Source organism: Pteropus vampyrus, unplaced genomic scaffold (genome assembly GCF_000151845.1).
Source record: "Pteropus vampyrus isolate Shadow unplaced genomic scaffold, Pvam_2.0 Scaffold15, whole genome shotgun sequence".
Taxonomy (NCBI): Eukaryota; Metazoa; Chordata; class Mammalia; order Chiroptera; family Pteropodidae; genus Pteropus; species Pteropus vampyrus.
Window position 1 is genome coordinate 4,411,321 of NW_011888796.1, and position 26,674 is coordinate 4,437,994.

At 43.5% G+C, this 26,674-nt stretch overlaps 2 protein-coding genes across 3 annotated transcripts in view; one reads left to right on the plus strand and one right to left on the minus strand.

Moving 5' to 3' along the window:
* The window catches only part of ESR2 (estrogen receptor 2), a 51,513-nt gene extending 39,287 nt beyond the window's left edge, over positions 1 to 12,226 (plus strand). For both annotated transcript variants that reach the window (XM_023527097.1, XM_011384558.2), the window contains 2 exons: positions 6,400 to 6,580; positions 8,229 to 12,226. In XM_023527097.1, the coding sequence (XP_023382865.1) occupies positions 6,400 to 6,580; positions 8,229 to 8,421 (374 nt within the window). In that variant the 3' untranslated portion in view covers positions 8,422 to 12,226. The remainder of the gene's footprint in view (positions 1 to 6,399; positions 6,581 to 8,228) is intronic.
* A 2,695-nt stretch (positions 12,227 to 14,921) lies between these two features.
* The window catches only part of SYNE2 (spectrin repeat containing nuclear envelope protein 2), a 293,506-nt gene continuing 281,753 nt past the window's right edge, over positions 14,922 to 26,674 (minus strand). Inside the window, exons 105-115 of the mRNA XM_011386203.2 lie at positions 25,712 to 25,994; positions 25,118 to 25,186; positions 24,081 to 24,220; positions 22,123 to 22,237; positions 21,187 to 21,389; positions 19,936 to 20,136; positions 18,929 to 19,057; positions 17,663 to 17,854; positions 16,814 to 16,900; positions 16,288 to 16,334; positions 14,922 to 16,016 (exon numbers count right to left, since the gene is read on the minus strand). Coding sequence (XP_011384505.1) covers positions 15,794 to 16,016; positions 16,288 to 16,334; positions 16,814 to 16,900; positions 17,663 to 17,854; positions 18,929 to 19,057; positions 19,936 to 20,136; positions 21,187 to 21,389; positions 22,123 to 22,237; positions 24,081 to 24,220; positions 25,118 to 25,186; positions 25,712 to 25,994 — 1,689 coding nt within the window. The 3' untranslated portion in view covers positions 14,922 to 15,793. The remainder of the gene's footprint in view (positions 16,017 to 16,287; positions 16,335 to 16,813; positions 16,901 to 17,662; positions 17,855 to 18,928; positions 19,058 to 19,935; positions 20,137 to 21,186; positions 21,390 to 22,122; positions 22,238 to 24,080; positions 24,221 to 25,117; positions 25,187 to 25,711; positions 25,995 to 26,674) is intronic.

The window sequence follows — 26,674 nt, forward strand, 5'->3', positions numbered from 1 at the left end:
GATTAAGAACATTTCTGAAAAACTGACAGCTAATACTATACTTAATCATGATCAGAAACAAGGCAAGTATGTCCACTCACTAATTCTATTCAACATTTTAGTAGAAGTTCTAGCAATAAGGCTAGAAAAGAGATAAGCATCCAGGTTGGAAAGGTACACATAAAACTCTTCTTTTGAAAACATGATTATCCATGTAGAAAATCCCAAGGAGTCTACAAAAAAAGTGAGTTTAGCAAGGTTGTGGGCTATAAGGGCATTACATAAAAATCAATTGTATTTCTATCTGATAGCAATGAACAATTGGTAATTGAAATTAAAAATCAATGCCTTTTATAATAGCATCAAAAATTATGAATTCTTAGGGATAAATTTGACAAAGATGTGAGACTACACACTGAAAACTATAAAACATTATTGAGAAAAATTAAATTCTAAATAAATAGATATGTTAATGGGCTAGAAGAGTCAAGATAATTAAGAAGGCAGTCCTTCCCCAAAATGATCAACTTAATCATGATAAAAATCTTGGCAGGCTTTTGGGTAGAAATTGACAAACCGATTCTTAAATTCATATGGAAATGCAATGGATCTGGAACAGCCAAGACAATTTTGAAAAATAACGAAGTTAGAGGACTTATGCTGCTTGATTTCAAGATTTGATGGCTTTATTAATAAAGCCTTCAAAACAATATATAGACATCAAAGTAGTTAAATAGATAAATGGAACAGAATAGAGAGTCCAACAATAGACTTATACAACTTTGTTGATTTTCAGCGAAGATGTCAAGGAAATGGGAGAAGGATGATCTTTTAATAAATGATGCTTGAACTGTTGGATAGATATATGCAAAAGCTGAACCTTGAACTGAACCTCATGCCATATTATTAAAATTCACTCAAATAGATCATAGACCTAAATGTGAAGACTAAAATTATAAAACTAGGAAAAATTTAGGAGACTATCTTGTTTACGTTGAATTTGGCAAAGATTTCTCTAATAAGACACAATTAACAAAAACTTTAAAAAATTCATAACTTGGTTTTTCTCATAATTAAAATCTTTTGCTTTTCCAAAGGTGCTCTTATGAAAATGGAAAGGCAAGCCACAGACCAGGATAAAATATTTGAAAAATATATTTTCAGCAAAGGACTTGTATCTAACTGTATAAAGAACTGTGACAGCTCAATAATAAGAATAACAACCCACTTAAAAAATGGGTAGATGTTTGAACAGACACTTCAGTAAAGAAGATATACCGATGGCAAATAATTACAAGAAAAGATGCTAAAATTATTCATTAGAGAAGTGAAGTTAAAATCACAATAAAAAAACACTATATACCCAATAGAATGGCTACAGTTAAAAAAACTGACCATATCAAGTGTTTATGATGATGTAGGGTAATGAGAACTCTTGTACACTGCTGGTAAATTAGTACAACCTCTTTGAAAACCTGTTTGGCATTTTTAAAAAAAGTTAAGCAGACATCTACCAGATGACCCAATTGTTTCACTCCTTGGTATATTTACTCAAGAGAAATTAAAGTATATGTTCATACAAAAACTGGTAACAACTCAAATGCCCACCAATAGGTGAAAGGATAAACAAACTTTTCTCTGTTCATACAGTAGAATACTACTCGGCAATAAAAAGAATTGAATGATACATGCAACCTTATGAATAGATCTCAAAATAATGGTGCTGATTGAAAGAAGACAGACAAAAGTATACATATTGTAAGACCTCATTTATATAAAATTTCGACAAAAGCAAGCTAATCTGTAGTGGCAACAGATCAGTAGATGCTAGGGGATAAGATGGAGGTTGGGAGAAAGGGAGGGATAGATTACAAAGGGACACAAGTGAACTTTTGTGGATGGTGAATGTGTTTTGATTGTGATGATGGTTTTACTAGTGTCAAACCTCATCAAATCATACACATTAAATATTGCAGGTTATTGTATGTCAGTTATAGCTCAATCTATAAACATGTAATAAAAACAAAACAGAAAAAAAGATGGAGAGCAAATATTGCAGCCCGAAGAGTAAAATCATACTACTAAGCAGGGAACTGAATCCAGCACAGGGTGGAGGCCTTGGACGGTGACTGTCAGGAGAGGAGGAATGGAGTAGGTTTCTTAAACTCAGAAGGCTGTGAATGTTCTCTGTCTCATTAAGGTAGCAGAATCTCTGAGGGCTGCCACTTGCTTGTTTCTAGTTTGCCTTGTCAGGCCGTGTAAGCATTGGGCTGTCTGGAGAGGGTCTGCAGGATAGGTTGGCCTATTTTTCTGCTTTTGTTACAAGCTTGGTTGGGATTATGTCACTCAGTCAGGTTGGATAGAATTAGAGGCTACTGAATCTAGGAAATTGAGTGGAATCAATCTGTGAATAGTCTTTAAAAATATTTGAAATTAGGAATAAGTCTATTTAGCTAAACAATTTTAAGACTTAAAGGATGAAACTTATTAAATGAAAGAAATTGAGAATTAGAACCAGGCAATCCTATTTTATGTTAAGAAAATTATTAAGAGAAATCTATACTTGAAATGAATAATAAAATTTTTTAAAAACCTAAAAAAGTTATTAAGAGATATCAATTCAAACCCTGGTTCACTCTGAGTTTATGGCAAGAGTTCCTACGTAGTGTGTGTGGAGAAGGGAAAGGCACAAAAAGACACACAGAAGGATGCTAAAGAGGCAAGATGGGTCCTTTCCTGTTGATCAAGAACATATGGTCAAAGCACTGTGGACATCGTTCTGCTGGTTTCATATCACCAGCACCTTTTGAACTTTAGTCTGTTCTCATGGTTCTGGAGGGTAGGAGGTGATAATAAAGGGGATGGTCATAGGCAGAGAGAAGTTCCTTTCACAAAGCAAACAAGCAAACACCACATACGCCGCCCAAAAGCCAGAACAGTTTTCCTTTGGTTGGTATTCTGGGATTTTTAGTAAATACTGTAGATCTTCTGATTTATTTGCCTTCAGTCAAGGCAAGTTTATATCTTCATCTTTCGAACATTTAGGACATAGCAAATCTTGGGAGGTTGCCCGTCTCCCCCCATGTGCTGCTCAGAATGTCATTAGGTGGGCTAGTGAGAGGAACACACAGCTGTTCCCAGGCGATAAAGAGGAGAGGAGATTATGTCCTTGATTTTATTTTACTTTCTTCGGTATGTGTGGGGCCTGGTGCCAAGATCTTGCCTTTGTACTGTATTTCTTTAGTTTCATGAAAAGTAATCTAATTTGGTTCTAAAATGAATCTTACCTGATGTTTTTACCTTTGGGGGGTAGTAGCAGGGGCAAATTATTTGTTGTTTTCTGTATCTGCGCAGTGATCATCCTGAGGGCAGGAGCTTTGTGTCTTGTCACTTGCCCCTGCCCAGGATCTGCCACTTAGCAGTCACTCTCAACATACATGTTCGGTGAGCAAGGGGGTACATGAATACCCAAGTGCAAGCACTGTACAGTTAACCGGAGAGTCAGGTAGCAAAATGGGTACTCTTCAGCCCAATTCCTTCCCAGGAAGATTTTATATAGGTTAATTTTCTTGTGTATAAAATGTTTTTGTACATATTAAATTGATATAGCATATGCCTTTCCAAAACTGTAGTGATTCCTGTCCCCCAAACCTTTGTCACTGTTGGACTCCGGGTCCTGAATGGAACTGTGCTCTCTTCAGAGCCTATACAAGACCCAGACCTTGGCAATGACTGCTCGCTTATGAAGGAGGTGAGCCAATAACCAACACACGCTGATGGGAGCTTTTGGTCAGACAGAGGAGGCACTGAGGGCCCTTTTGTTTTACTGTAATTTTGGTTATGTGGATTTATTTTATTATTTTGAATAACAGCTTTATTGTGATAGAATTCACATACCATACAATTTACTGATTTAAAGTACAAACTTCAGTGGTTTTTAGTGTATTTATAGCCTTAGCCAACCATCATCACAACCAATTTTAGAACATTTTTATCATCCCAAAAGAAACACTGTACTCCTTCTCCACCGCTCCCCAGGCTCTGTCCCACCTACATCCCGGGCACTCTCTAACTTACTTTCTGTCTGTGTAGATTTGCCTGTTCTGGCCAGTTCATATGAATGGAGTCTACAAAATGTGGTCCTTTGTGACCAGGCTTCTTTCACTTCACATATTTTCAAAGTACTTCATTCCTTTTTTTATGGCTGAATAATATTCCATTATATGGAATATGCCACATTGTGTTAATCCATTCATCAGTTAATGGACATTTAAATTGTTTCCATTTGTAAACTCTTATGAGTAATGTTGCTATGAACATTTGTGTACAAGCTGAGGGTTTGTTATATTTTCAGTCTTTGTCACTTTTGATGGAGACATGATTCTACACAATTTTGGATATTTTTAGAAGAGAAATCCATGGAGCACATACAAGTCATATAGCTGAGCAGACTAAAGGTAGTTAATATAAGGCACTTGTTAATGCAGGTGTGGTCAATAGGGAAAGGAAGCTTAAAATAATATTCTCCATACTTTTATTTGATTAATAATTTTGTAGTGTACCTAAAATATGCATTAACATGCATATTGTTTCAATTATGATTGGTTTAAAAATGCAAAAAAAAAAAAAATTTGAACCTATGTGAATTCAGTCTAGTGCTTCCATTTATGAATGTGTACTTCACACCAGTCATTGCACTAGGAGATAGGGATATAATGACAGATAGTCTGTGCCCTTGAAGTGCGTATGTCTAGTCTCTTTGAGGGTGGGAGAGTGGCTGTGGGGCATGTATAAGGATATCCAGCTTGTGGGTCAGGGGAACCTTCCAGAAGGAAGTTCATAACCAGGCTGGGATCTATAGGAGGAATGGATATAGATAAGCAAGAGGAGGGAGAGAGGAGGAGGAGGAGGAGGGGGAGAGTGTTCCTAAGCAGAAAGAAAGTTCAGCATGTTCAGGGCATCACCGACCTGTTCAAGAAATTGAAAGTAAAGTTCAAGGTGAGGTGTGCTTGGAACTAAGGATGGAAAGAGCAAGAAGAGACTGGTACCCTGGATAAGTGCCCAGGGTGGTTTGGACTCTGCCCCAAGAGCTGGGAAGTCATTAGAGCCACATGAGCAGATCTGCATTTTGGCCACTGAAAGGGGCATGCTGGGTTGAGGGTGGGGGCTTGTTTCCTCTGCAGTGGAAGGGCAGGTCATCTGCTGTGGGGGGCAGTGGGAGGTTCAAGGACTGTGGAGAACGAGGTTAGCATGTGGGTTAGAGAAGTGATTCTGGGCTGTTTAAAAGATGAATATTTTAAACCTGCATTATTAGACATGGAGGGACATGCGCCCAGGGACGTGTTGAAACACTACACTTGCATAATTGTAGTTCGGTATGTACTTTGCCTTAATTGAACTTAGTTGCCTTACTTAAACTGAAATTGCCAATAAAAATAGAGAACCAAATTGCCAAAACAAATTCTGTGGCTGATGGAGTGCCAGCCATCCTTCGCTCTCACTGCAGCCAAAAGTTGGCAGCTCCACTTTTGTTTTCACATATTTGCTATTTATTTTTACTTTGAAATCAAAAGCCTGGAAGAAAAGCTAGTTATTTCCTTGCTTTCAGGAATCAGGGAGTTGGGGATAGGGGTGCGGGAAAGATTTACCTGAGCTATCATTTTGCAACCATAGGGAGGCCCTAGTATCTTAGATGCTAGTTAGTGGAGAATTAAACAGTACAGGGCAGGATGGGAGAAGCAACCTGCTTGGTGGTGTGGATATGGGGACCTTGGAAGACACGTGCCTGCAAACTTTGCTCAGTGAGGAGCCGAGGCTGGAGGAGCTGGAAAACTGGTCAGGGGTCAGAGTGGTAGACATGTAGTAGGCCTGTCTGACTCAAAATTGGTGGCCTTCCTGCTCCAGCAAGGTGCCACCGGAGGTGGGATGCTGACGGCCTGTACATAGGTGGCAGCGAGCTCACTGTGACTGCACGTGGCAGGAGAGACCGCATAGCAGTGGTCGTGTGTTTATTAAACTCCCCTTACTGCGAGGCCCTCCCAGGGGCTAAGAGGAGACTTAGTCTCACTTTCTGACCATCTTTATATGTGTATTTGTTGCTGCAACTGAGATAAACTATATAATGGTTTGAGAGAACTAGATACATTTACAAAGTAAGGCCACAATTCTGGGCCAGGTGGGCACTTTAGTCTGCCCAGATTCAGCCAGGCTTGCCCTTCCAGCTCAGCCATGGGGCTGGCTCAGGGGGACGGGGAGGCACCACGGAGAGGTAAAGTTGTGCTTTTAAGATTTCAGCACACATGCAGAACCCAGGGCAACTTGGCCTCCTTTCTGGAAATGTTGGCATGTTGAACACCTGAGCACACGACTTCCGTTTCCTTTTCTTAGAGCGATGAATCATGGCTTTTATTCTTTGCCCAGGTATGTACCCTCTAGCTGCACCAGCCCAGGAGGCTGAGAGCAGTCGGAAGCTGACTCACTTGCTGAATGCCGTGATCGATGCTCTGGTCTGGGTGATCGCCAAGAGTGGCATCCCCTCCCAGCAGCAGTCCATCCGCCTGGCTAACCTCCTGATGCTCCTTTCGCATGTCAGGCACACCAGGTACAATCCACTTCACTGGTACATGGGGATATGAGGATTGGGGGGTGGTGGCCTGCTCAGAGGCTGAAGAGCCTTGGGAAAAGTACAAGTTTGAGATAGATAGATAAGGTAGAATTGTCACCTTTCAAAGAAGGTGGACCCCTGAAAGCAAATGGGGGTTCTTCATCAGTGCACACACCTGTAACCAAAAGTAGGCACATAGTGGGCATTGAATGACTGTCACGTGGCACCTCACAGGATCTTTATGGCATCCTGTGGTGGCTCATCTACTTTTAGTTGTTGGGGGTTTTTGTTTATGTTGCTCTAAAAGGTGCAGGTCTTTCCCTAAAGTGAACCCCTCCTCGTACTGCTGAGGGCCTGGGCCTTGAGGTCATTTTCTTGAAGAGGCTAAACCCAGCTCTCCCAGATCAACTCTTGAGGCTGGTGATCTGGGGAAGTGCACAAAGCCTTCTCTGGGAGTTGTTCTCTCCTTGCGATAGCATCAGGACATTAAGAATGAGACGTAAGAGAACTGGCGAGCTGACAGGTTTGGGAAGGCAGGGCTGTGGTAAATTGGGTGTGCTGATGTCTGCAGATGGCGTTGTGCCAGTGCAGCGAAGGCTCACTGCCTAATGTCACCCAGGATGAGGGTAGTCCTGCCCTGGAGCTGAAAGAAAGGAGATGAGCAGGAAAGTCTGGGGGCCATGGGGAAGAAAGCATACACCTCAAGAACTTGAACAAGGGTTTGGAAGTGAAAACAACCCCTGCCTCTGTATAATGGTTATTTGGCACACAACCATTTGTAGAACAGATAATCCACCGTTATTCACGGATTCCATGTTTGTGAATTTTCCTGCTTGCTAAAATTTATGACCCCCAAATCAATCGCAGTGCTTTCAGGATCATTCGGGAACATTGACAGGGTGGCAGAAACATTTGAGTTGTCCATACTTGCATTCCCAGCTGAGGTCGGCAAGGCAATGCTCTGCTTTCTGTTTCAGCTCTCATATTGTAAACAAGTGTCTCTTACATGGTCTATTTAATGTCGTGATTTTGCATTTTTTGTGCTTTTTGTTGGAGATTTCATTTTCTAAAAATGGTCCCCAGACATAGTGCCAGAAGGCTGTGCTGTGCATTATGGAGAAGATATGTTAGATAAGCTTAGTTCAAGCATGAGCTATAGTGCTATAGGCCGTGAGTTAAATGTTAATGAATCAACAATACGTTAAAGTCTTCAAACCAAAACAGTTAAAATGAGGTTATATATTAATGCGCTGATGAAAATTTTGTGACTAGAGGCTCTCGGGAACCTAACTGTGTTTTTCCCTCAGGAGCAATGGTTCAATATTCACCAATTCAGTGTTTGTGGTAATTATATAGAACACAACTACTGTGAACAATGAGAGTAAACTGTTCTCTGCACCAGGTGCTGCCAGGCCATTGCATGTGAGTGGTGGGACAGAGGTCCACGGGGCATTGTCCTTGCCCTTAAGTGCAGATCATTGAAGGATCCAGATGCCAGACCCATAGAACAAAAGGCCGGGGGAAGTGCATGGAGGTGGGCGTGGTGGGAGGGCAGGTAGATTTATTATGTTGGGGAGAGTTGGGGAAGATTTCAGAGTTCACTTGGCTGCCTCATGGGAATATCAGCATCTTTTTGTCCCCATAGTAACAAGGGCATGGAACACCTGCTCAGCATGAAGTGCAAAAACATGGTCCCAGTCTACGACCTACTGCTGGAGATGCTGAATGCCCACACACTTCGAGGACACAAGTCTTCAGTCACAGGGTCCAAGTACAGCCCAGCAGAGAAGAGTAAGAGCAAAGAGGGCTCCCAGAACTCTCGGCTCAGTGATGCCTAGCCCTGAGGTGAACAGGCTGCAGAGGTCAGCGGCTGAAACGTGAACTCCCTGGCGAATCGTGAGCCCCACCGGGAGTGGGCGAGCTTTATCCTCTTTCTGTGTGGACCCTCCTTTGCTTATTGTAGGTGCAGTCATGTAGCATCCTTCCCTGACCACTTCCCAGAGTCGGGGTGAGAAAGCCGGTTTTCCTTGTTACTTGGGGGCGCATTAGGACGGTTTGTCTTGCTGGGCCTCGTAGGATATCAGTGTGACCCCTTTCTTACTTTCCATCTCCCTTCCACGCCTTTGGAAAACATTGTAGAGTTTTAGGAATGAATGGAAATCTGACCTGGATGTGTTGTAAAGCAGGAAAGGGGAGAGAACGTGGCACACTTATAAGTAAACTAACATTTATTGTGTGACCTAAACTGTCTTTTAGAATAGACCTTTGTAAGCTCTCCCTGGACCACAATTATGGGATTGAAAACCATGATGACCATCAACTAATGAGTTTAACCTACCTTACAGGCCTGTGAGGACTATTGTCAGGACTATTATTCTGTTGAAGGACAGGGACTGCGACCTAGGGAGCCAGTGGTCAAGCTGGGATGTGAGCTACATTCTTCCCCTCCGACCTTGATGCCATCTTCATCCAGGTTCATCCCTCTTGATGCGCATCAGAGCCTGATAATTTTTTGGAGTGAGTGTGTGTGTGTGTGTGTGTGTGTGTGTGTGTGCGTGTACGTACATGTGTATGCTCACTTTAAAGGAGGATTGTAATTTAAATCTCCCTGCCCCTGGATTTGTGCTTCTTTAAAACTCTTGTCTCACGGGGTCCAGTATGTGTGCTGGAGGATGATCCTGTGTTTGCAAGAATGGGGTTCTCTCCTGTGGGTATGGTGACTGCCATGCTTTCCCGGGGCAGCCACAACTGTTCCACGGATGGATGACTAGCTACACGCATGCTAGTGTGTTAAGTTTAGGGCCAAACTGTGTGGACTTGATGAGCACACCACTTGAAGAAGACTTGGTTTGTGAACTCCACTCAAAAAAGAAATACTAATTATTTATAGCCACTAAGAATTTACACTTTAGGGCTCTTTTAAAATATTTTCTTAACAGAAAATTTATATGGTGGACTGAGTGAAATAGAAACTTAGTAAAATACTAGTTCTTATTCCAAGTGGAACATAAATAGGACATGATGATAAAGTACCTCTGAAATTTTAACTTTTTTAAAATGGAAGCTTTTGTATAAATTTTCTGGAACACAGTGAATGTGTAGAATGAGTTACATCTATATTTTGAAAGTGAGCAATTAAATCATCATGAGTGATTTTTGTGATGTTTTAAAAAATGAGATTAGACATATTTTCTTTTTGAAAACAGGTTTACTTTGGCTAGCACATTCCGTATTTACTAAGTCATTAGGAAGATTAAATTCAGTGTTATAAAGGTTGATTTCTGCTAGTGAGACCTTGAATAAGTCTTAATTTTGGTATCGGTGCAATTTTCCTAAAAGTTGAGCAAAACTGTTTCAGAAACACTGGGACATATCCCTAAAGAACACACTATTTTATTGTTGGTATTACGAGGTGGTTTGAAATTATTCTTAGTGATTCAGTGTTATAGCCTTAGTGAGATTCAGTACAGAAAATAAGCTTGGTTTGATAGGGACTAGGGAAGCAGTGTTATCAAGAAGATCAATTTTATTTCTTTCTGGCTAGCTTAGAATTCCCCATGACAAACAGAGCGTTCGGAGGCTTGAGAGTGGGAAGTAAGAGACAAAGAAGGCAGCCTTGAGCAATTATTTGCTGATGAAATTCTCTTAATTGTATTTATAAGAGAGATACCAGGTTAAAAAAACAAAACGAACCAAAAAGAGAAAAAATAAAAACCACCCCAAAACAAAACCACCAGAATGAGATCCAGGCCGTTGCCACATTAGTATCTAGTGAAGTTCTTTAGGATGAGTTTCATGACCCAGGGCAGTCACCAGATTGGACTCAAGTGTCCAAGCACTCTGGAATGCCAAATCCTGCACTTATCCAGACTATTGTATGCACTTATGAAAACTCATCAGTGCCCATTACTCATTTTTCAGATATTCTTGCAGGCTTCTTGAAGCTACCCCTTTTGCTGCAGTTGGGTTTAGCCTATCAGGAAGATGTAACACTTAGTAATTTCTTCTTGGCTCAGGTCTCACCTGCATGTGCTGTGATACAAATTAGTTCAACCTGAAAGGCCTCTTTGGTGTAAGGATGTCTCTTAGACTGGGGTCTGGGCTAAGAGATCACATGGTCTATAGTTTAAAGGTGTTCTTTGTTCTGAATATTCTAGGGCCCTTTCCCCCATTCAGATGAAATGTTTTCAGTCTGTGCCTACCTGTTCCACACATATCCTCTGAGGAAGATACCAGCGTGCAAGCTCAGGCTTCTGTTTTTACATGTTTTGGGTAAATCCTCAATGTCTATTTCAAAGATTAGTCATTTCTTTTTAATACTGCTTTCTTTTAAAGGTCTTATTTTTGGAGGTTATCCACCGCCCAAAAAACAGTCCATGATGGGCAACTTAAAACTCTCCCACAGCTACGCAAGGATTTCAGTGTTTTCAAGTTGTTTTAAAAAGGAATTAACTAGGGAGAATAGGACCTGACAACTAAACAGGAACCAAGTATTGAAAAGCAAAATCCCCACCCAGCCACATTTTATGTACGATGGAAACGTGATCCTCGGCTTTGCCTCGGACTTGTGTGGCAAGATTCCTTCCCTCCATTTTGATTGGTAAGTGATCACTTAATACAAGAAACTTAATTCATGGGAGACGAATGAGATTTGGGCTTAATTCCAAACAAGTATCTAATGTGAAGTCATATAGACAAGTTTTAATTAAATATTTACCACGGAACATTCCAATACAGAGGACATTAGAACAGGGCACTTGCTCAGGACCCTGGTGGGGAGCTGGCACTTCCTAGGGGACACACGTGGGCACTCCCAACGCTGCTGCGGGGGCTGCATGTGAATTTCTGCGAGTTGTTCTGATTGCCTCTTCCTCCTCCCTCACTACCCCTCTCCTTCCTGGACTCAGTCCTCTCAGATGTTCCCTTTCAATGGGACTAATTGCAAAGGATTCAACCCTAAAATAATTTTTAAGAGATTTTTCTTAAAAAGTTGAGGTGGGAATAGAAGATTATTAGTTATCAGCCTAATAGATCTGGAGGGTCTTAACTGTATTAAAAAACAAAACAGTGCGAAATCAAAAGCTCTGCAGTAAGGTAGTTTTATTTTGGATTACTTCACCTGCTAACTCAGTTGGAAGGGCAATTATTTTTTATTTCAGTAAGGAAAAAAAAAATCAGTTACCAATTCTTGGCAGAGTTACATTATATATTCATAGACATAAACTAAGTTGAAGCATTTCTAGAATTTCCTAGCATGTGAAAATTGAGTTTGGTTGTTATTTAAATCTGCTAAGGGGCTTGCATATGTTGATACTTTTTCAAATTCAAGGTGTACCTTCAGTTTCTAGGTCTGTTTTGAAACAAAAATTTTATTTAATAAGATTTAACACATTTCTTTAAGCCCCCCAAAATCTTTTAAAAAAACATTATAAAGGTTATACATATAAAGGGAATGATAAAAATAGTATCATTTACTATCTAAAAATATTTGTAGAATACTTACTATGTGCCAGACATAGTTCTCAGTGCCTCATACATCCACAATTAATCCTCATAATAATTACTGTTACCCTATGTTTTGGCTGTGGAAACTAGAATATAAGCAGACTTGCTCAGGGTCACACAGGGAGTGACAGCACTGAATACAGGCAGTCAGAGTTCCAGTGCTGAAAGTAACCATGCAGTTTAACTAGTTAAAAAAAAAAACAAAATCCTAAAGAAAAATTAATAGACTGCCGAATCCATTCATCAAATGCAATCTGACAAGCAAGGCTGCTCTGGTTTAAGTGGGGCCTGCTTGTGGCCAACCTCCATTTCCTGAAACCCTTGTAGACATAGAAGTTCAGTCCCATCTTTAATTTACAAATGTAAATTAAAGCCCAGAGGGTTAAACTGACCTGTTCAAAGTCGATAAAACTACTTATGGCAAAGCTTGGACCAGAGTTCAAGCCTCTGCCTGCCTGGCCAGTATTGTTCTTGCAGAACGGAGATGGCTAAATTACAGTTGCCTTTACCTTCTCAGCTTAGATGGGGTCCATGTGAACCTTTACAGAATAGCAGCCATGACAGGTGGGAAAAAATTAAGATGAATTTTCTCATTCCCGTCCTCCCATCCTGGGCTCATGCTAGAAGGAGGTAGTACTGCTGTCACCTCCTTCTGTTGTTGCTTTCCCCAGATACATGAAAGTGGAGTATACTCCTTGGACATTTACCCATGTAAAATTCTCACATCTTTTAGGCACTGATGCTTTCCTGCGTTTACTATAGTGTGAAATACACGCCATTTATTCTTGGTAGCTCTCAAAGTTGCTGGAATTTTGGTTCCAGTGGCAGCTCTGTATGATATGTATTCTCTGCACTGTGTGATCTCTTTATAACTCTTTCTGTTGCTTTGGATCCTTTCTCTCACCCCATCCCCTCTATTTTTTGAATTCCAAGGATCCTATTCACTTGTGGGCCAGTCACTGTTATGTGATGGTGGGCTTCCTTTATGGGAAGGGCAAGGCTCGCCAATGCTGGCCCAGGACAGCGCCTGTCAACTCCACAACGTGCTGCTGCTGCATTTGTTCTTCTGCGTTGGGTATCTAAGTGCCATGACTATTGGTCCTCTAACTTTATTAGTCAGTGGTCTTGTGTACCTCAGAGCTTATTGGCTGGGTATCATTTGTCAGTTTTCTCCAGATCAATGCTTTGTGCCATTAGCAGGCTTTTAAATTTGGGCCTTTTTACAAATGAATGTTTGCTGTTGTGTGAAAGAAGATTTTGAGATCTGCTTTTTCTTCCTCCAGGTACTACTTTTTATTTGCTGTGTCCCTTTAATGTCTATGGAACTGTTGTAGAAAGGTTAATGTGACATAAGCTAAATAAAGTGTTTTTTTTTTTTTTCATAATTTTGGTTTTAAAAATGTGTTTGTCGGGAGTTGAGTATAAGAATTTTCAGTGATTGGGCTAAGAAATGTTCCCATTCTGTTCTTAATTCTATTTTAGGTTTACAGAGCCTTTTAAGGATTTGACGAAAACCATGGACACCCTTCCTAGAGAAAGGTACATAAACACAAATGTTTGCATACAATTTCACACACGTGATTTATGACCACAGGTGTTGTGTGCTCAAGTAAAATGTAGCCCACAAATATAAAAATAGAAATTTGGGTAGACTCTGTAATTACCCCATCCGAGTAGATTAGTATTATACCATGTTAGGGATGGGGAGAAAAGTCATTCATTCATACCGAAGTTGTCTTAATGCCAAGTCATTTGAAAATTTCTCTAGCCCGTGGGGAATGCAAAAACCGTGACAATGCAAAGCAGGTTACTGCTTAATGAGTGTTTAGGACTACACCAAGCTTTGAGTGAAGAGAGGCTACCCTTAGGGTGAGGGTTAAGACTCAAAGGCCTTTATCCTGAGAACTGACTTGCCCCAAAGGGCAAGAAAAGGTCTCTAGAATGGTTATCGCCTCTGGTCTGGAAGGAGGAGTAAGATGTAGAGATTCTGCCTTTTACCTCAGCAAAACTGGAGCCAAGACCTTGTAACCAACTCAGTGGCTTAAAGAAAGAGTTTGGGTAACGCTTTCACTTAAATTTCCCTCTGGGATTATTGTAATCCATGAACAATATGAATTATTTCAGAGAGTTAAAAGACTATTTACATGGTAAGAGAAGTACCTTTTTCTCCATATCATTTCCAACAAATTGGTAAAGCGAAGACAGTCTCTTCAACTGGTCCCTTTATATAAAGTGGCTCCTGAACCGCCACATCCTGTGGAGGTCTGCATCCACAGAAGTGGCCTCGGCGCTGAAAATCTAGGCTTCATTTACTGACAAGCTTCCCCTGAGGCTGGTGTTTGGCAGAGAAGAGGGGACTGAGATTGCAGTTGAGTCAGCGGTGTCCCCCAAGATGCAGGTTAAGTGGTTAACAAGGAACTGGTTCAGAAATGTCTAATCACCCTCTTTGTTCAGGTGAAAAACAGACTGTGGTATTGGGACTGTATGCAAAGCAGGTGACTTTGCCAGTAATGTTTGTTCAACATTATCCGTTAGCTCTGGAGAGAGCTGGGAATAGAAAAATCTGGGTTAAACGATCTTTCCCTTTACGTCCACCTTTCACACCAGGCTGCCCTCAGTGCTCCCTATAGCACTGGTGGGTCACACACGGGTAATTCCCACCTATAAAGGTTGTGGGTTTCTCATAAAAGTTATTCTCTACCAAATTAAATAAGTAGAATGTAAAGACTAGCTTAGAATTTAAATCCAATCCCCTAAATATTTTTAAAATTTTTGTTCTCTGGAAGATTACACATATTTAGCTACTTTTAAATATAACCCAGTACAACAAAAGTATAGCAATTTTTTGTTTTAATGGGAAACATCTGAGTTGTACATATGACAAACAGCTTCGGGCATCTGTATCAACACCCCACTCTGGCCAGTTAAAAACCTGAAGCATCACTTTAGCTATGAAAAGTCTTATAAAATTAACTTACAAAAATGTCCTTATCAAGTACGTAGTTTGGCATTTACTGTACATGAGTCAAAAGCTCGAGCTAAAATCTGATTTTCTTAAAAAAATCAAAGTTTACATTATTCATACAGATTCAGCATTGTTAAAAATATGCACAAATAACCACATCCATGCAATATGATTTCTTAAAAAATTTAAAGCAATATAAAAGAGCAGACCTAAATACTGAACAGAACATTTTGGTTTATAACCTGTAGCTCAAGATTGGAATAAAAGTCTAAACATTTAAAATATGATTGCTTTAATCAATCAGCCAAGGGTGCATGTGAGTTTCTGAACCATTTCTAAGGCGGAATCTGCTTGCTTGTTTCTAGAATATATACTATGTGATGAACACTACTGTTCATTAACCATATTAGCTACATTTTAATAATGTTGTTCTACAAATAAATCAGAATTCACAAAGTGCTTGGCTCTTCAGGAAACTGTAGTTTCCAAAGATCCTAAAACCAGCCAACTAGCTCTGCCAAACTGTCCTGGGCAATGACTGCCCAGGTTCCCTGCCCTGGGAGAACATCGTATGAAAGCTGCCCTGGGTCCCGAGAGAGCCCTCTGGCCCAGCTCTGAGGGAGGTGTCCTAGCAGGTCCCTGGACCGTGCCAGTGCTGGCAGTCACAGGTCGCTCTGGGGCCATGAGGCAGGCACCCGTAAACAGGCTGGTGAGCGGTGCTGCCAGCCGGGCCGAGCCCTCTAAGTGGGGGGTGGCCCATTGGTGTACCTCAGCATGGGGTAGAAGGACCTTGCGAAGTTGTTGGCCTGAGTGCAGCTGTAGTCCTCTTCGGAGGAGGGCAGCAGGCAGGCCAGCAGCAGCAGCAGCAGGAGCAGCAGCTGGAGGGGCAGCGCCGCCCTGATCACCCGGGAGAGGAAGGAGCGCTGTGGCCTCGAGCTGCCTGGGTCTGCAGAGCCAGGCGCCCTGTCGACGGGAGGGAGAGAGCTGATCAGGAGGTTCCAGAGGCAAAACCCAGTCACATGACCTCAACCCTTGCTTACATAAGAAAGACATCCAGGACTTGAGAGTAAAATGGGGCCCATAGCTGGGGTTCAGTTTTGGAAAAGAAGCCCAGACCTTTCCAGAGGAAAGAAAATGGGTTTTTTAGAAAGCCCCCGATAGTGGCATTGGCAAGTCCGGTGAGACAAGTGTGGAGAACGGGGGACTCGGAGCTGTGACTGCAGTGCCCTGTTACCTGCTGTCGGTCTTATTCTCGCCTTTTGTTGTCCTCTCTGCTCCAACCTGCTGGATAAAAGTGAGTTGAAGACAGGTTAGTTCTGTCAATAATAAAAACACCTTTCCTTCTTAAACTGCACACTTGCCTTACTGTCAGCTTCCTGACAAGCTTGTGAGACGAGAGCAATACATTTGGGGTTAAACTCTATGAGGTAGGAAATAATTGAGTTTGTTAAACTATCATGAGTTTCACATTCCAGTTTGTTGATCTGTTAATGGGGAGATCAGGAAGCCTGCAAATGATGCTCTAACGTCTCCCTATCTTTTATAACCTACTCTCTGGTCTCAAGAGAAGCTGATTAGAAGACAGCATAAGTTAGGTCTTTAAAAGTATATTTAAAATTTAATCTGGGGTGTAAGATAGGTTGAAGCAAATCTATGCAGTCATGAATTATCCAATGGGGCCTCGGAGTCCCAAGTTCCTATCATCACAGTAACTTTTTGAAATAACCCGCGTGGTTCTCACGGCAGAAAGAGGCTCTCACCTTCGCGTGGGAAGCTGGCACGGATGCTGCTGGAGGCTGGTCTCCAGCATCTACCTCATCCAAGCCGGGCAGAGATGGGTCTGGGCTCTGAAATCCACAACCCAGGGGTTCAGTTTATAAAACAGGCTCAAGAGCACAAAAACGTGCTTCATGCAGACTCTTCACTGCACCGCCCTGCCCGCCCCCAGCTCAGACCTTTCCTGAAGAGGGGGCTCTTCTATTGCTCTCACTCCCAACTCCACCAGGACTTTTTCAGACAAAAGGGAACGTAAACAAGGTAAGGCCGACCTCTTACATTAAAACCCCCTAGCACACACTGCGGGAGACTGAGTTCAGCAGGAGGAAGAGGGACAGAAACAGCTGACAGCTCGCTGGAAGTGCTGATGTGATCATAAGGCCATCAAGACGACACAGTCTTGGCCGCACAAGAGGAAATGTGTACTTTGGAACAGAAAGGCTGTGGTTAGGGTGTCCCTTTGTTCTGAGTTGGAACACATTTTAAAGAGCAGAAAGTAGACAAATGAGTGGTCAGCAGAGTGTCACGTGAGAAGTGGAGGCTCGAGTCTGTTTGGCATGAAGGCAAGGCAGAAAGGATAGAAGGATTAGAGTTGTTTTTCATAACCCAGCCATAACAGGAAGGTACTCTGGTTATCGTCTTCTTACAAATGATACAGCAGCTTCAGAGATCTCATGCACCTTTCAAAGCCACACAGCCAGAAAAGGGTATGACTCGAGATGCCACTTTGATGGCACGCTTGCGGCCTCCCTCCCACAGCAAGGCTGCAACACTGCTTTCCTGTCTGCATCTGCTATGACATCTTTATATTTAGGAGCCACAAGGAGACTTACCTGGCTGCCCTGCAAAGACGTTAAGTCTTGGGACACTTGCTCAAGTAACTGTTTGAGTTTCTTCTCAATAACGTGTACCTTCTCTTCAGCCTCAATATAGTCTTCTCCGTGGCCCTTGATAAGAAGGCTATCTGAAATCTCTTGTAAGGAGTTTACTTGAGGCTGACGATCCAGTAGGTCCTTTTCCAGTTGCTAAAAACAAAGAAGTGTGTGAAATAGTTAAGCGAAGCACAGAGTGTGGCCGGATGAGGCTCTCTCAGTGCCAGGAAAGTTCCAGGGTAAACGATGGGTGGTGCTCCACTCCAGAACCTTCTACTTCTCACACCTGCCTGTGTCCTCAAGCCTAACATCATTTAGATAGCAAGAATTTTCTAATTCTCATCCTGGAGACAACTGTGATGCTGGAGGAGTTAAGGAGAAAGAAGAGAGAAGACAAAGCCCTTATATGCTGATGACGGGAAGTCAAGGGAAAATCTAAAGTGCATAAATTGAGGAAAAAACAGCTTAGGCATACTACTTAGAAACAGAGGTATCCGGCAACTCCACTTTTATCTGTGAGCGTCTTTATCGTGCTGTCCAACACGGCAGCCAGTAGACAACATGCGGCTATTTAAATTAAAACAAATCGGTTTCAATCCCAAGAGCCCATTTCGAGTGCCTGATAGCTACCTGTGCTGGTAGCTGCCACCCTAGACAGTGCAGACAGAACATTTCCGTCATCACAGGAAAATTCTATGGGGCAGTGCTGTCTGGAGACTGGAGCTTTACAAAGGTTTCAGTATAAACCTCTATGTTTTTTTAAGCAAATATAAAATTAAACCACATATAAATATATGGATAAAAATGTCACCTTGAATGTGAGGTCTCATGTTGGCTTGTTAAATAAATATGTGGAAACACAACCACTCTCCAAGAAATAAGACTTTTCTATAGTGAATATAGAAAACACATACAGCTCATCATGGCTGCAGATTATTCCCCCAAATGAGCCACATTTACAAGGGAAATAAACAACTTCGAATAGCTTTAAGTTTCTCAGGATATTGCTAAACACCTTCGTTCCCAGTTCCCAAGTCTTGATGACTTTCTGCTCTGGGCCGTGGGTCATCTGCTTCAGGACCACGAAGGGATGGTCAGTAGACACCCACTGGAACATGAAGGCAGAACACCGCTCTGGCACTGCTGTTCCCAGACACGAGGTGAGGCTGAGTACTGACCTCCTGAGAGAGGCCGTGGAGGTACAGAAACACTTAGGAAGAAACTTACCATTAGTTCTTCCCGACGTTCCAGGAGCACCTGGGAGTCTGCCTTTGGGTCAGTGACATGAGCCTTCTGCCTCCGGCTCTCGGCGCTCGCTAGCCACAGTAGCAGATTTTGACTCAACTGGTGGAAGTCCTTAAAAAATAACACACATCATAGCACTGACCTTTCGTAAAACTAAGGAGGAAGGTGTGCTTGCTGTTTCCTGTCCGTCAGAGTCATTTGTTCTCCTTGCCTTATCCAGTGAATAAAAGGGCCCAAAACAAGGAACAGGGGAAGCAGAGGAGGAGAGTACACCTGGCACAGCCCCAGGAGCAGGATGAATTTTGCCAAGTGAAAGAAAGGCGGGGCTTCAGAATGTCCCACTTGACAGTACAGAGGAAGACCACACAAATTTCTTGACAAGTGTGCTGGGTTTAATGGACTCAGGGAGACATGCATGTGGGTGGGCTTGCTGGTGGCTCATGTTCCTCAAGATGGGGTCAGAGCTAACATGGGCTGAGCACTTACTATGTGTCAGGCGCTGGACTAATTACATGCATGCAGTCCTAGAAAGAACCCTGTGAGGTAGGCACTCGAATTATTTCCATTTTTCGGAGGAGTAAACTTAGGTCTAGAAGGTTCAGTGATTTGCCAAAAGTCAAACAGCTCCTAAGGCTAGGTTAAACTGCTCCTTGTTCCAGGGTCAGGTCTCTTAATCATTCTGTTAGTCAGCCTTCCTGGCAAAAGGACAGAGATGGGGCAGTGCCGAATCGGCACTTCTGACCCACTGGAATGCTTGCTGGCACCCTTACACCAGGAGCGGGCAACAGCCCAGGAGACGCAGGGCAAGCATTAGGCCCGACAGCGGGTAGGCCTCTGGAAACGAATGGCAAAGCACATGTTTGCTAACACAAGCCATATCTGGCTGCACCAAAGCGGCCCAACGATGCTAAAAATATCTGCTGCCCCCACCCACGTGGGCCTGGCTGGGCCCGGGACTGGGTCTCGGGTGCCAGCTGCGGGCGGTGTACCTGGCACTGCATGAGCGACTGCCGTAAGCTCTCTCTCCAGCTCTGCACCGCGCCCTGCGCCGCGTCCCAGTGCAGCCTCAGCTGGCCGACTCTCTCCTGGAGCTCTTTGGACTCGGTGCTCCCGGTCTGCACAAATTCCTTGCTGCTCACGTTGACAGAGACCACTAACGCCTTGTAGGTGTCAAAGGCCTTTAGTATCTCCTACCGCAGAAGAGGAGATTGGGTGAGGTACTCTGAAGATAGTGACGTGGGGTTCATTTTGAACCTCAGCAGGGAACGGATCTTCCAAGCACTTCTCCAAGCTATGGCCACAGAAACAAGAGCAACCTCGCCTGTGACTGGTTAGGAAGCGTCAGGTGAGGGAGCTGCCTTACAAGGTCAGTGAACTTGGCCGGCCGGGCTGAGAGAGCAGAGGCCTGTCTCCCGGCCGGCCAACTCAACCAGACCCCGCTGATCTGGTTGGCTTAATAACAATCCTGAACCAGATTAAAAGCCTTCCAGAGAAAGTACACGTAGTTATCATGTACACGTAAGTATCATGGAGTATTATTACTCCTTAGGATGAATGGTTACCCCTGATATGATAATGTACAAGTAAAACAAGAGTACAAATATGAAGACTGCCTGAGTCTCCCCAGCCCCCTGCCCAGGGTCCTTTTAGCAGCGCAGGCTCATGCTCAGGGCCCCTCAAAGTGCAGGGCCTAAACTGCCCTACCTGCTGCCTGGACAGGCATTCCAGAGGAACAGGGCTGACTGTAGGTAACAAATCCTAACTGTAGTAGAGTAACCAGATCAAGCCACAGAAGTCATCAGTAGGTGAGCTGATCCTCCTCTCCCCACCCTCAACTCTACACCACCAGACTGGACTGTGTACAGTTGGGGAAGGTGTTTTAAGCTGCCTCTCAGTAGCCACTAGCACCTCCAAAACAGCAGTGCCTGCAGGTGCCTCTGAAGTCAGATCTCTCCAGCTCTGGGCATCTGAGCCGTCCGCCTCCGCCCCGCCAAGGCCGCCCCCCCGCCGCCCCCCGCCCCCCGCACTGCGCTGGGAACATTCGAAGATGCTCTTCTGAATGAAACAAAGATCTGCATCGTGTCCTTGCCAGTTACAGAAGTGAGATGGAAGAGGCTGATGGCCACTACACACCATCTGCAAGTTGCCACCTACCCCACTAGCAGAGCTGGTCTGGCTGTTCAGCACAGCAAGCGTTTGCACGCACGGGCTGACCCCTCTGCCACTCGGCCCTGACTCACCTTCAGCCTCTTCACTCTGAGTTCCATTTCCTGGATATTGGAGGGAGGCTTTGCCATCTTTAACGTTTCTAGCTCTGCTTCAGTTTTTTTCAGCCAGGTGGTGATGTCGCTGATATCAGAGTTCAGCTGCTGCAAGTTTTGTTTTATTCTGAGTTTCTTGTGAAGTTCTTGTGCTTGAACCAGCTCCCATCTGTCAAAGGCACCTGGAATAAAAAGCCGCCAATAAAAAGAAGCGATCACGTAAACAGATTTCTCTGCCTCTGGCTAATTCAGGGTCAGGGTGATAAGACCTGTAGAGGATGCTCCTTGCCAGAGGCTCAGCATTTGGGAGTCATCGCTTCCCCCAGAGAGTGGAATGGCACGTTTCCCTTGCTCTGCTTCAAAGCCGGGGCCACCACACTCCCACCAAGGAGGCGGGAGCGGGGTAGGAGACCCCCAACACGCTGCCTGCTAATATGTGTAACATGGTCCGAGTTTAGCATTTCAGTTCGTGCTGTTTTCAGGGCGCTTTTCCCTTTGGCCCATGAATAATCAGATTAGTGCTCTCAGCTTAACCTTACACTTAGCTGAGTAATTACTTTTATAAACACTGAACTGGGCTCATGAGGAAACACCTGACACAACTCTGATCATCTTCATGTCTGATCTTTACATACATGTGAAGTCATTAAAACATGCACTTCATCATCTGAGACTCATTTTGTCAATATTTAAAGAATAGTTTTGAAAATAAAGTGGACAGCCTAGGAATTTGTTCATAAATACAAGTCAGCTGATTCTAAAATAACATTGGCTGCTGTTGGATAAGTAGCAATTTTGGTGAATTATACAGTTGGTTAATTCCTAATGTTCTGTCGAGCAATGACTTAAATTCCCGACTAACCCAAAATACACACTCTACCCCTCTTAACAACAAACAGCCTGATTTACCTGTACCTGGCTGTTGCCCGGTGACGGCGGCCAGTCCTTCGTCCTCCTGCTGTGGGCTGCCATTCAGGACTCTTGGGCCTTCTTTGCCACCATCGGTGCCTGGAGATAACGGCAGCTTTACCTAGAATGAGCCAATTTTTACATTACCTATAAATCTGAAAGGCTGTCTGAAGAGTATCTTGGTTCATGTTACACAGAGAAGAGACGAAGATATGAGAGCCCTTTTCTTCCAAAGGTAACTTGCTGGTCCCAGATCTGCTGCAGCACATGGGAAGCATTCATGAGCAAGCAGGGCTGATGGCGGACGTAAGGCCTCAGCAAAGGCCCAGGGAGGGGGAAGCAGTGAGATGTCAATATTAGGAATAAAATGGCCTGATTTAACTGGAGGGTTCCTTACATTCCCTCAAAGGAACCATGCAAAAAGAGGTAAAACAGTTGTTGAGCTTCATAGGCTATTAAGTTGTGTCAGCGCTTTTATACTTGCATGGTGTTTTACAAAATTTTAGTTCTCTCTCCCAGTCACTTTGTAGAGCTAGTGGGCATTACTGTCACCAGGAATTGGAAACACAGAGGACAAATCTGCCTCCTAGGGTCATTCATTACCAAGCATTGATCTTTCGCTGCACATACTGACTCTTCTGTTATCTATCACAGAGCTGATTGGGCTATTATCTCAGGCCTTTCCAAAAATAAATGTATCCTTTTTAGAAAAGCCAGGCTGGCTTTGGATTGTATCCATATGGCCTACTGTGTGGAATGAAAAAAAAAAAAAAAAACCCTTCAGATTTGTGGTGACGTGCCTGGTTTCGGACACCAAAAAAAGGGTCGAGCTTTTGAAACTGGCCAGGTAGGAACACAAACAGTCACCAGGAGAGGCCAAACCACATAGCCCTGGATGTAGAACACAGATGAGATGATGGGGTCTCTTTCCCCCAAGATTGTCAGGTCTTATTCTGTACCACAGAGACAGATTAAAAATGACACCTGCTTGCTAAGCAAGAGGAAGTTTCTGAATTGGGCATGGACAGTCTATTATCGAATGTCGCGGGTCTGACCAGGTATAGCCAGAATCTTTTCCAGTTATCTAGCAATATTCACTCCTAAACACAGAGGGCACTTTGAGGACTACTGCAGTGATGCTTATATTGCTTCTGGTTTCTCTAAGAGATGACACTAAAAATACACAAGACATTTTGATTTCAACTCGCTTGTCACTCTCTTGTACTGAGAATGCTCAGGGGCCAACATTAAATCCTAGGCTGGCTAATCCCCAACAGCTGCATAGCCAGAGGCACGCAAGGACGGATGCTGCCCGAGGGAAATGTAGCTAAGAAGGAACAGTCACTGTTATAAATAACAACAATAACAACAAACCACATACATAGCATATAATAATAACAGCCACTTCTGAGAACCTTCTCCATACCTTCCTACACACTGATCATAAAACAAGTCAGGTACGTTTATCCTCGGGTGAGGAAGACTTAGAGAGGCAGGGCAAAGTGCTTACGGCTCTAGAGCAATTCACTGGTAGGGCTAGGAGTCAAACCCAAGTCTACCATAGCACACAAATCATTCTGGACATGAAGTCATAATTTTTTGAATGCAGAGTGTGGTCAAGAGGTAAACATAACAAAGCTTCTGGAGCTCAAGAGCAGCTCAGGAAAGCTTGCATTTTGCTTCTCCATTATTTGCATGGATAACTGACTCAACAGTAATAATCACTGTTGTCTCTCGTCAACACACACAAAAACGGCTTTTGGCCAGAAATCTGTCTTTAGTCATTTTTGCCAGGGTTCTAGTGAAGTATGTACAGCTCAGTAGAAATACTGACACCATGGGAAAATCAACTTGAAATGTGCCTAGGGAGTGAGCACACACAGTATACATCAAAATCTCTCTCTAGAAAAATTTAAACTGTTACTCATGCACTTGGGTTATACTCCCAGTGGGTCAAGACTTACACAGGCTGGTTTATAAGGGGTGCTGGAATCTGAGGGGATGGGTGGTGCATTCCTATCCCCTCCCATTTGTTTGTAGCGATGCTTGGGGCAGGAAGGACTGTCAGGAACATGCCAAGAGTGACCCTCGGAAATGGATTTACCTGAAACAAAAAACAGCAAGTGACGGTCCATTCTCTCCAACCCAAGAATTCATGTTTAGTTACACAGAAAAGGTCATGGGTAACATGGCATCAGGTTACAGTATGAGTTCTGCAGCTTTCCTTGCAAAGCATGCACGTTTGCAAAATGTCAGTATGTTCCAGAAGGGAATGAAATGAGAGTCATGCAACTGAGCAACACTGGGCCTTCGCTAGATGGGTTCACGATGGAGCACAACATATGATTTGCTGCTGGACAAATGACGTTTCAGAGCCGGGATTTCTAGTGGTGGGGACACTGGCAGTGAACTGTGTCTGGGGGCCAAGAGGACCGAAGGCCTGTCAGAAGTGAGGGGAAGAGAGAACAGCAGGACGGGCTTGGGGACCAAAGGGCTGCTCACTGCAGATGGGATGGGGCAGGGAATAAAGATTAGAGCTGCAAGTCAAGGAAAGAAGGTTTCTTCTCCTGTGGAATTGCAACAACAGTACCTCTGCCCCCACCTACCCACTCACCTCACCCACCCTCTCGCCAGGAAATCACCGTAAGCAAGGAAATAGTTCCAAACCAAGCCACCGTGAAGAAAGCTTGGCCCATGCCAAAGGACTTGAGTTAGAGGGGAAATAAAAATGTAAAAAAGCAGGATAAAAAAATTCCCTTCTGCACAAGCCTGAGGGGGAGGAGAGGGAAGGCATCGAGACTGCTCTGGTCCGGGCGGGGTTTTGTAAGGAGCACGCAGGTATGTGTGAGTATGGCAGCATAAATACACCATGACACAAAGACCAAGGTGCATGGTGTCCACAGAAGGCAGAGGTCAGACATGGCATGGGAGCGAGGTTTAGGATGCAGTGTGCGCCACAGGATGCTGCCAGGTTGAGACACATGCACGGGCAGGGGCCTACCAGAAGACGCTTTCAAAGTTTTTGTGGTCATTTTAAGATATGCCTCAGGATTTTCAGGGATTTCTACATCTGAAAAAGAATAATGTCATTTTCCTCACTGCAGGCGTCTGTAGATGAATGCCCAAGTATTAAAGTTAAAACAGTAGAAACATTGTCAGCTGGAAGGAGAAAAGTAACTATCCTTTTTCTGTTTTATTAAAAAGCTTTAAAAACCCAGAAGGATTTTTTCAGCCAACTCCTGTCTGAAGCAGTGGTGGGGGAGGGGAAGTGCATAGAAAGAATGGAAACAATCTACTGATACTCTGCAAAACTCAAATGAAAAAAGTTCACTGATAAGCCAGAGCCATAAGTGAATAGCCTTACTGTCCCAATGTGAATTTCGTTTTTTTCCCTTTCATCCCACCTGTAATAGGAGCGAGCCAACTCTCAGGTGAGTCCTAAGAGGGCAGGACAGAATACAAGAAGCCACGGGAAGTCTGGGTTAGCCATAAACTGGACTCTTGATCATCAAGAGTTGGCCATGTTGCTAAGGTGCTAAAAACAGAGCCAAATGGGTCAATTTCAAGGGCTCTGGAAGCCTAGGCCGTCCGTTACCTGAGAGCGCACTGTAGTATGGACCCTCCTCGTCGTCTTCGTGAGAGGAGGAGCCCCCCACATCACCCGTGTGATCCCACTCCAGGGGGATGGAGTCCACGCTGACAGGGGTCTCACAGCCTGACCGCTCGGGCCCCGGTGCCGGAGGCACCAGATGACAAAGGGACTGAGGAGACGAGGGCTCCTCCATCTCTCTCCTTTTACGCCAAGAGTCAGTCTGGATCTCTCTGGGGTCTTCCATGTCCGTTTCATTCTCAGAGGCCTCCTTTTCATCTTCCAAGCCCTAAAATGAGAGTGTCCGGTTTTCAGAATTAACCAAATCATAGGCTGTTGCAGTTGGGAGAAGCATCAGAAGTCTGCCTGTCCAACAGCTCCTGAAAGTGGACACTATCAACGTTTCTGAAGAAGCTTTAAAAAGAATCAGGTTCTCAGGCCTTGTTTGTGGTCATTCCAATTTAGACTATTTAGTGTAGGGCCTAGAATCCATATTTACCAAAATGCTACCTTCTTTTCTAGGAAAAATCTTAAATTCGATAATCTAAACAACTTTATCTGGAAGATAAGGAAATGGAGGCCAAAGTTTCATTGATGGTTAATGGTAGGTTCCTCCAAGAATCAGAAAATTAAATCTTTTTAAGGCCATTAGAATGTTCTGAATAAGAGTCACATGTTCAAGGACCATAGGTATCGGGTTTTTTCTTTCTTATCCCTAATCTTATTGTTCAGAATACAGAATCTTATCCTCCTTGTGCTATAATGACTAAGGAAAATGACTATAAATTACTATATTTTAAAATGAGGGTAATGCAGATAATTTTTCAGGCTGTGTGTGATACCGAAATTATGTTTGAGGTTGGCCAATCGGAGACACAAGAAAAGGTGGTCAGCTGTATCAGTCAATGGTCATCATCAAAGTTTCTGGCATACAAAAGCAGTGAACTTTGAATAATGGCCTGAACTCCA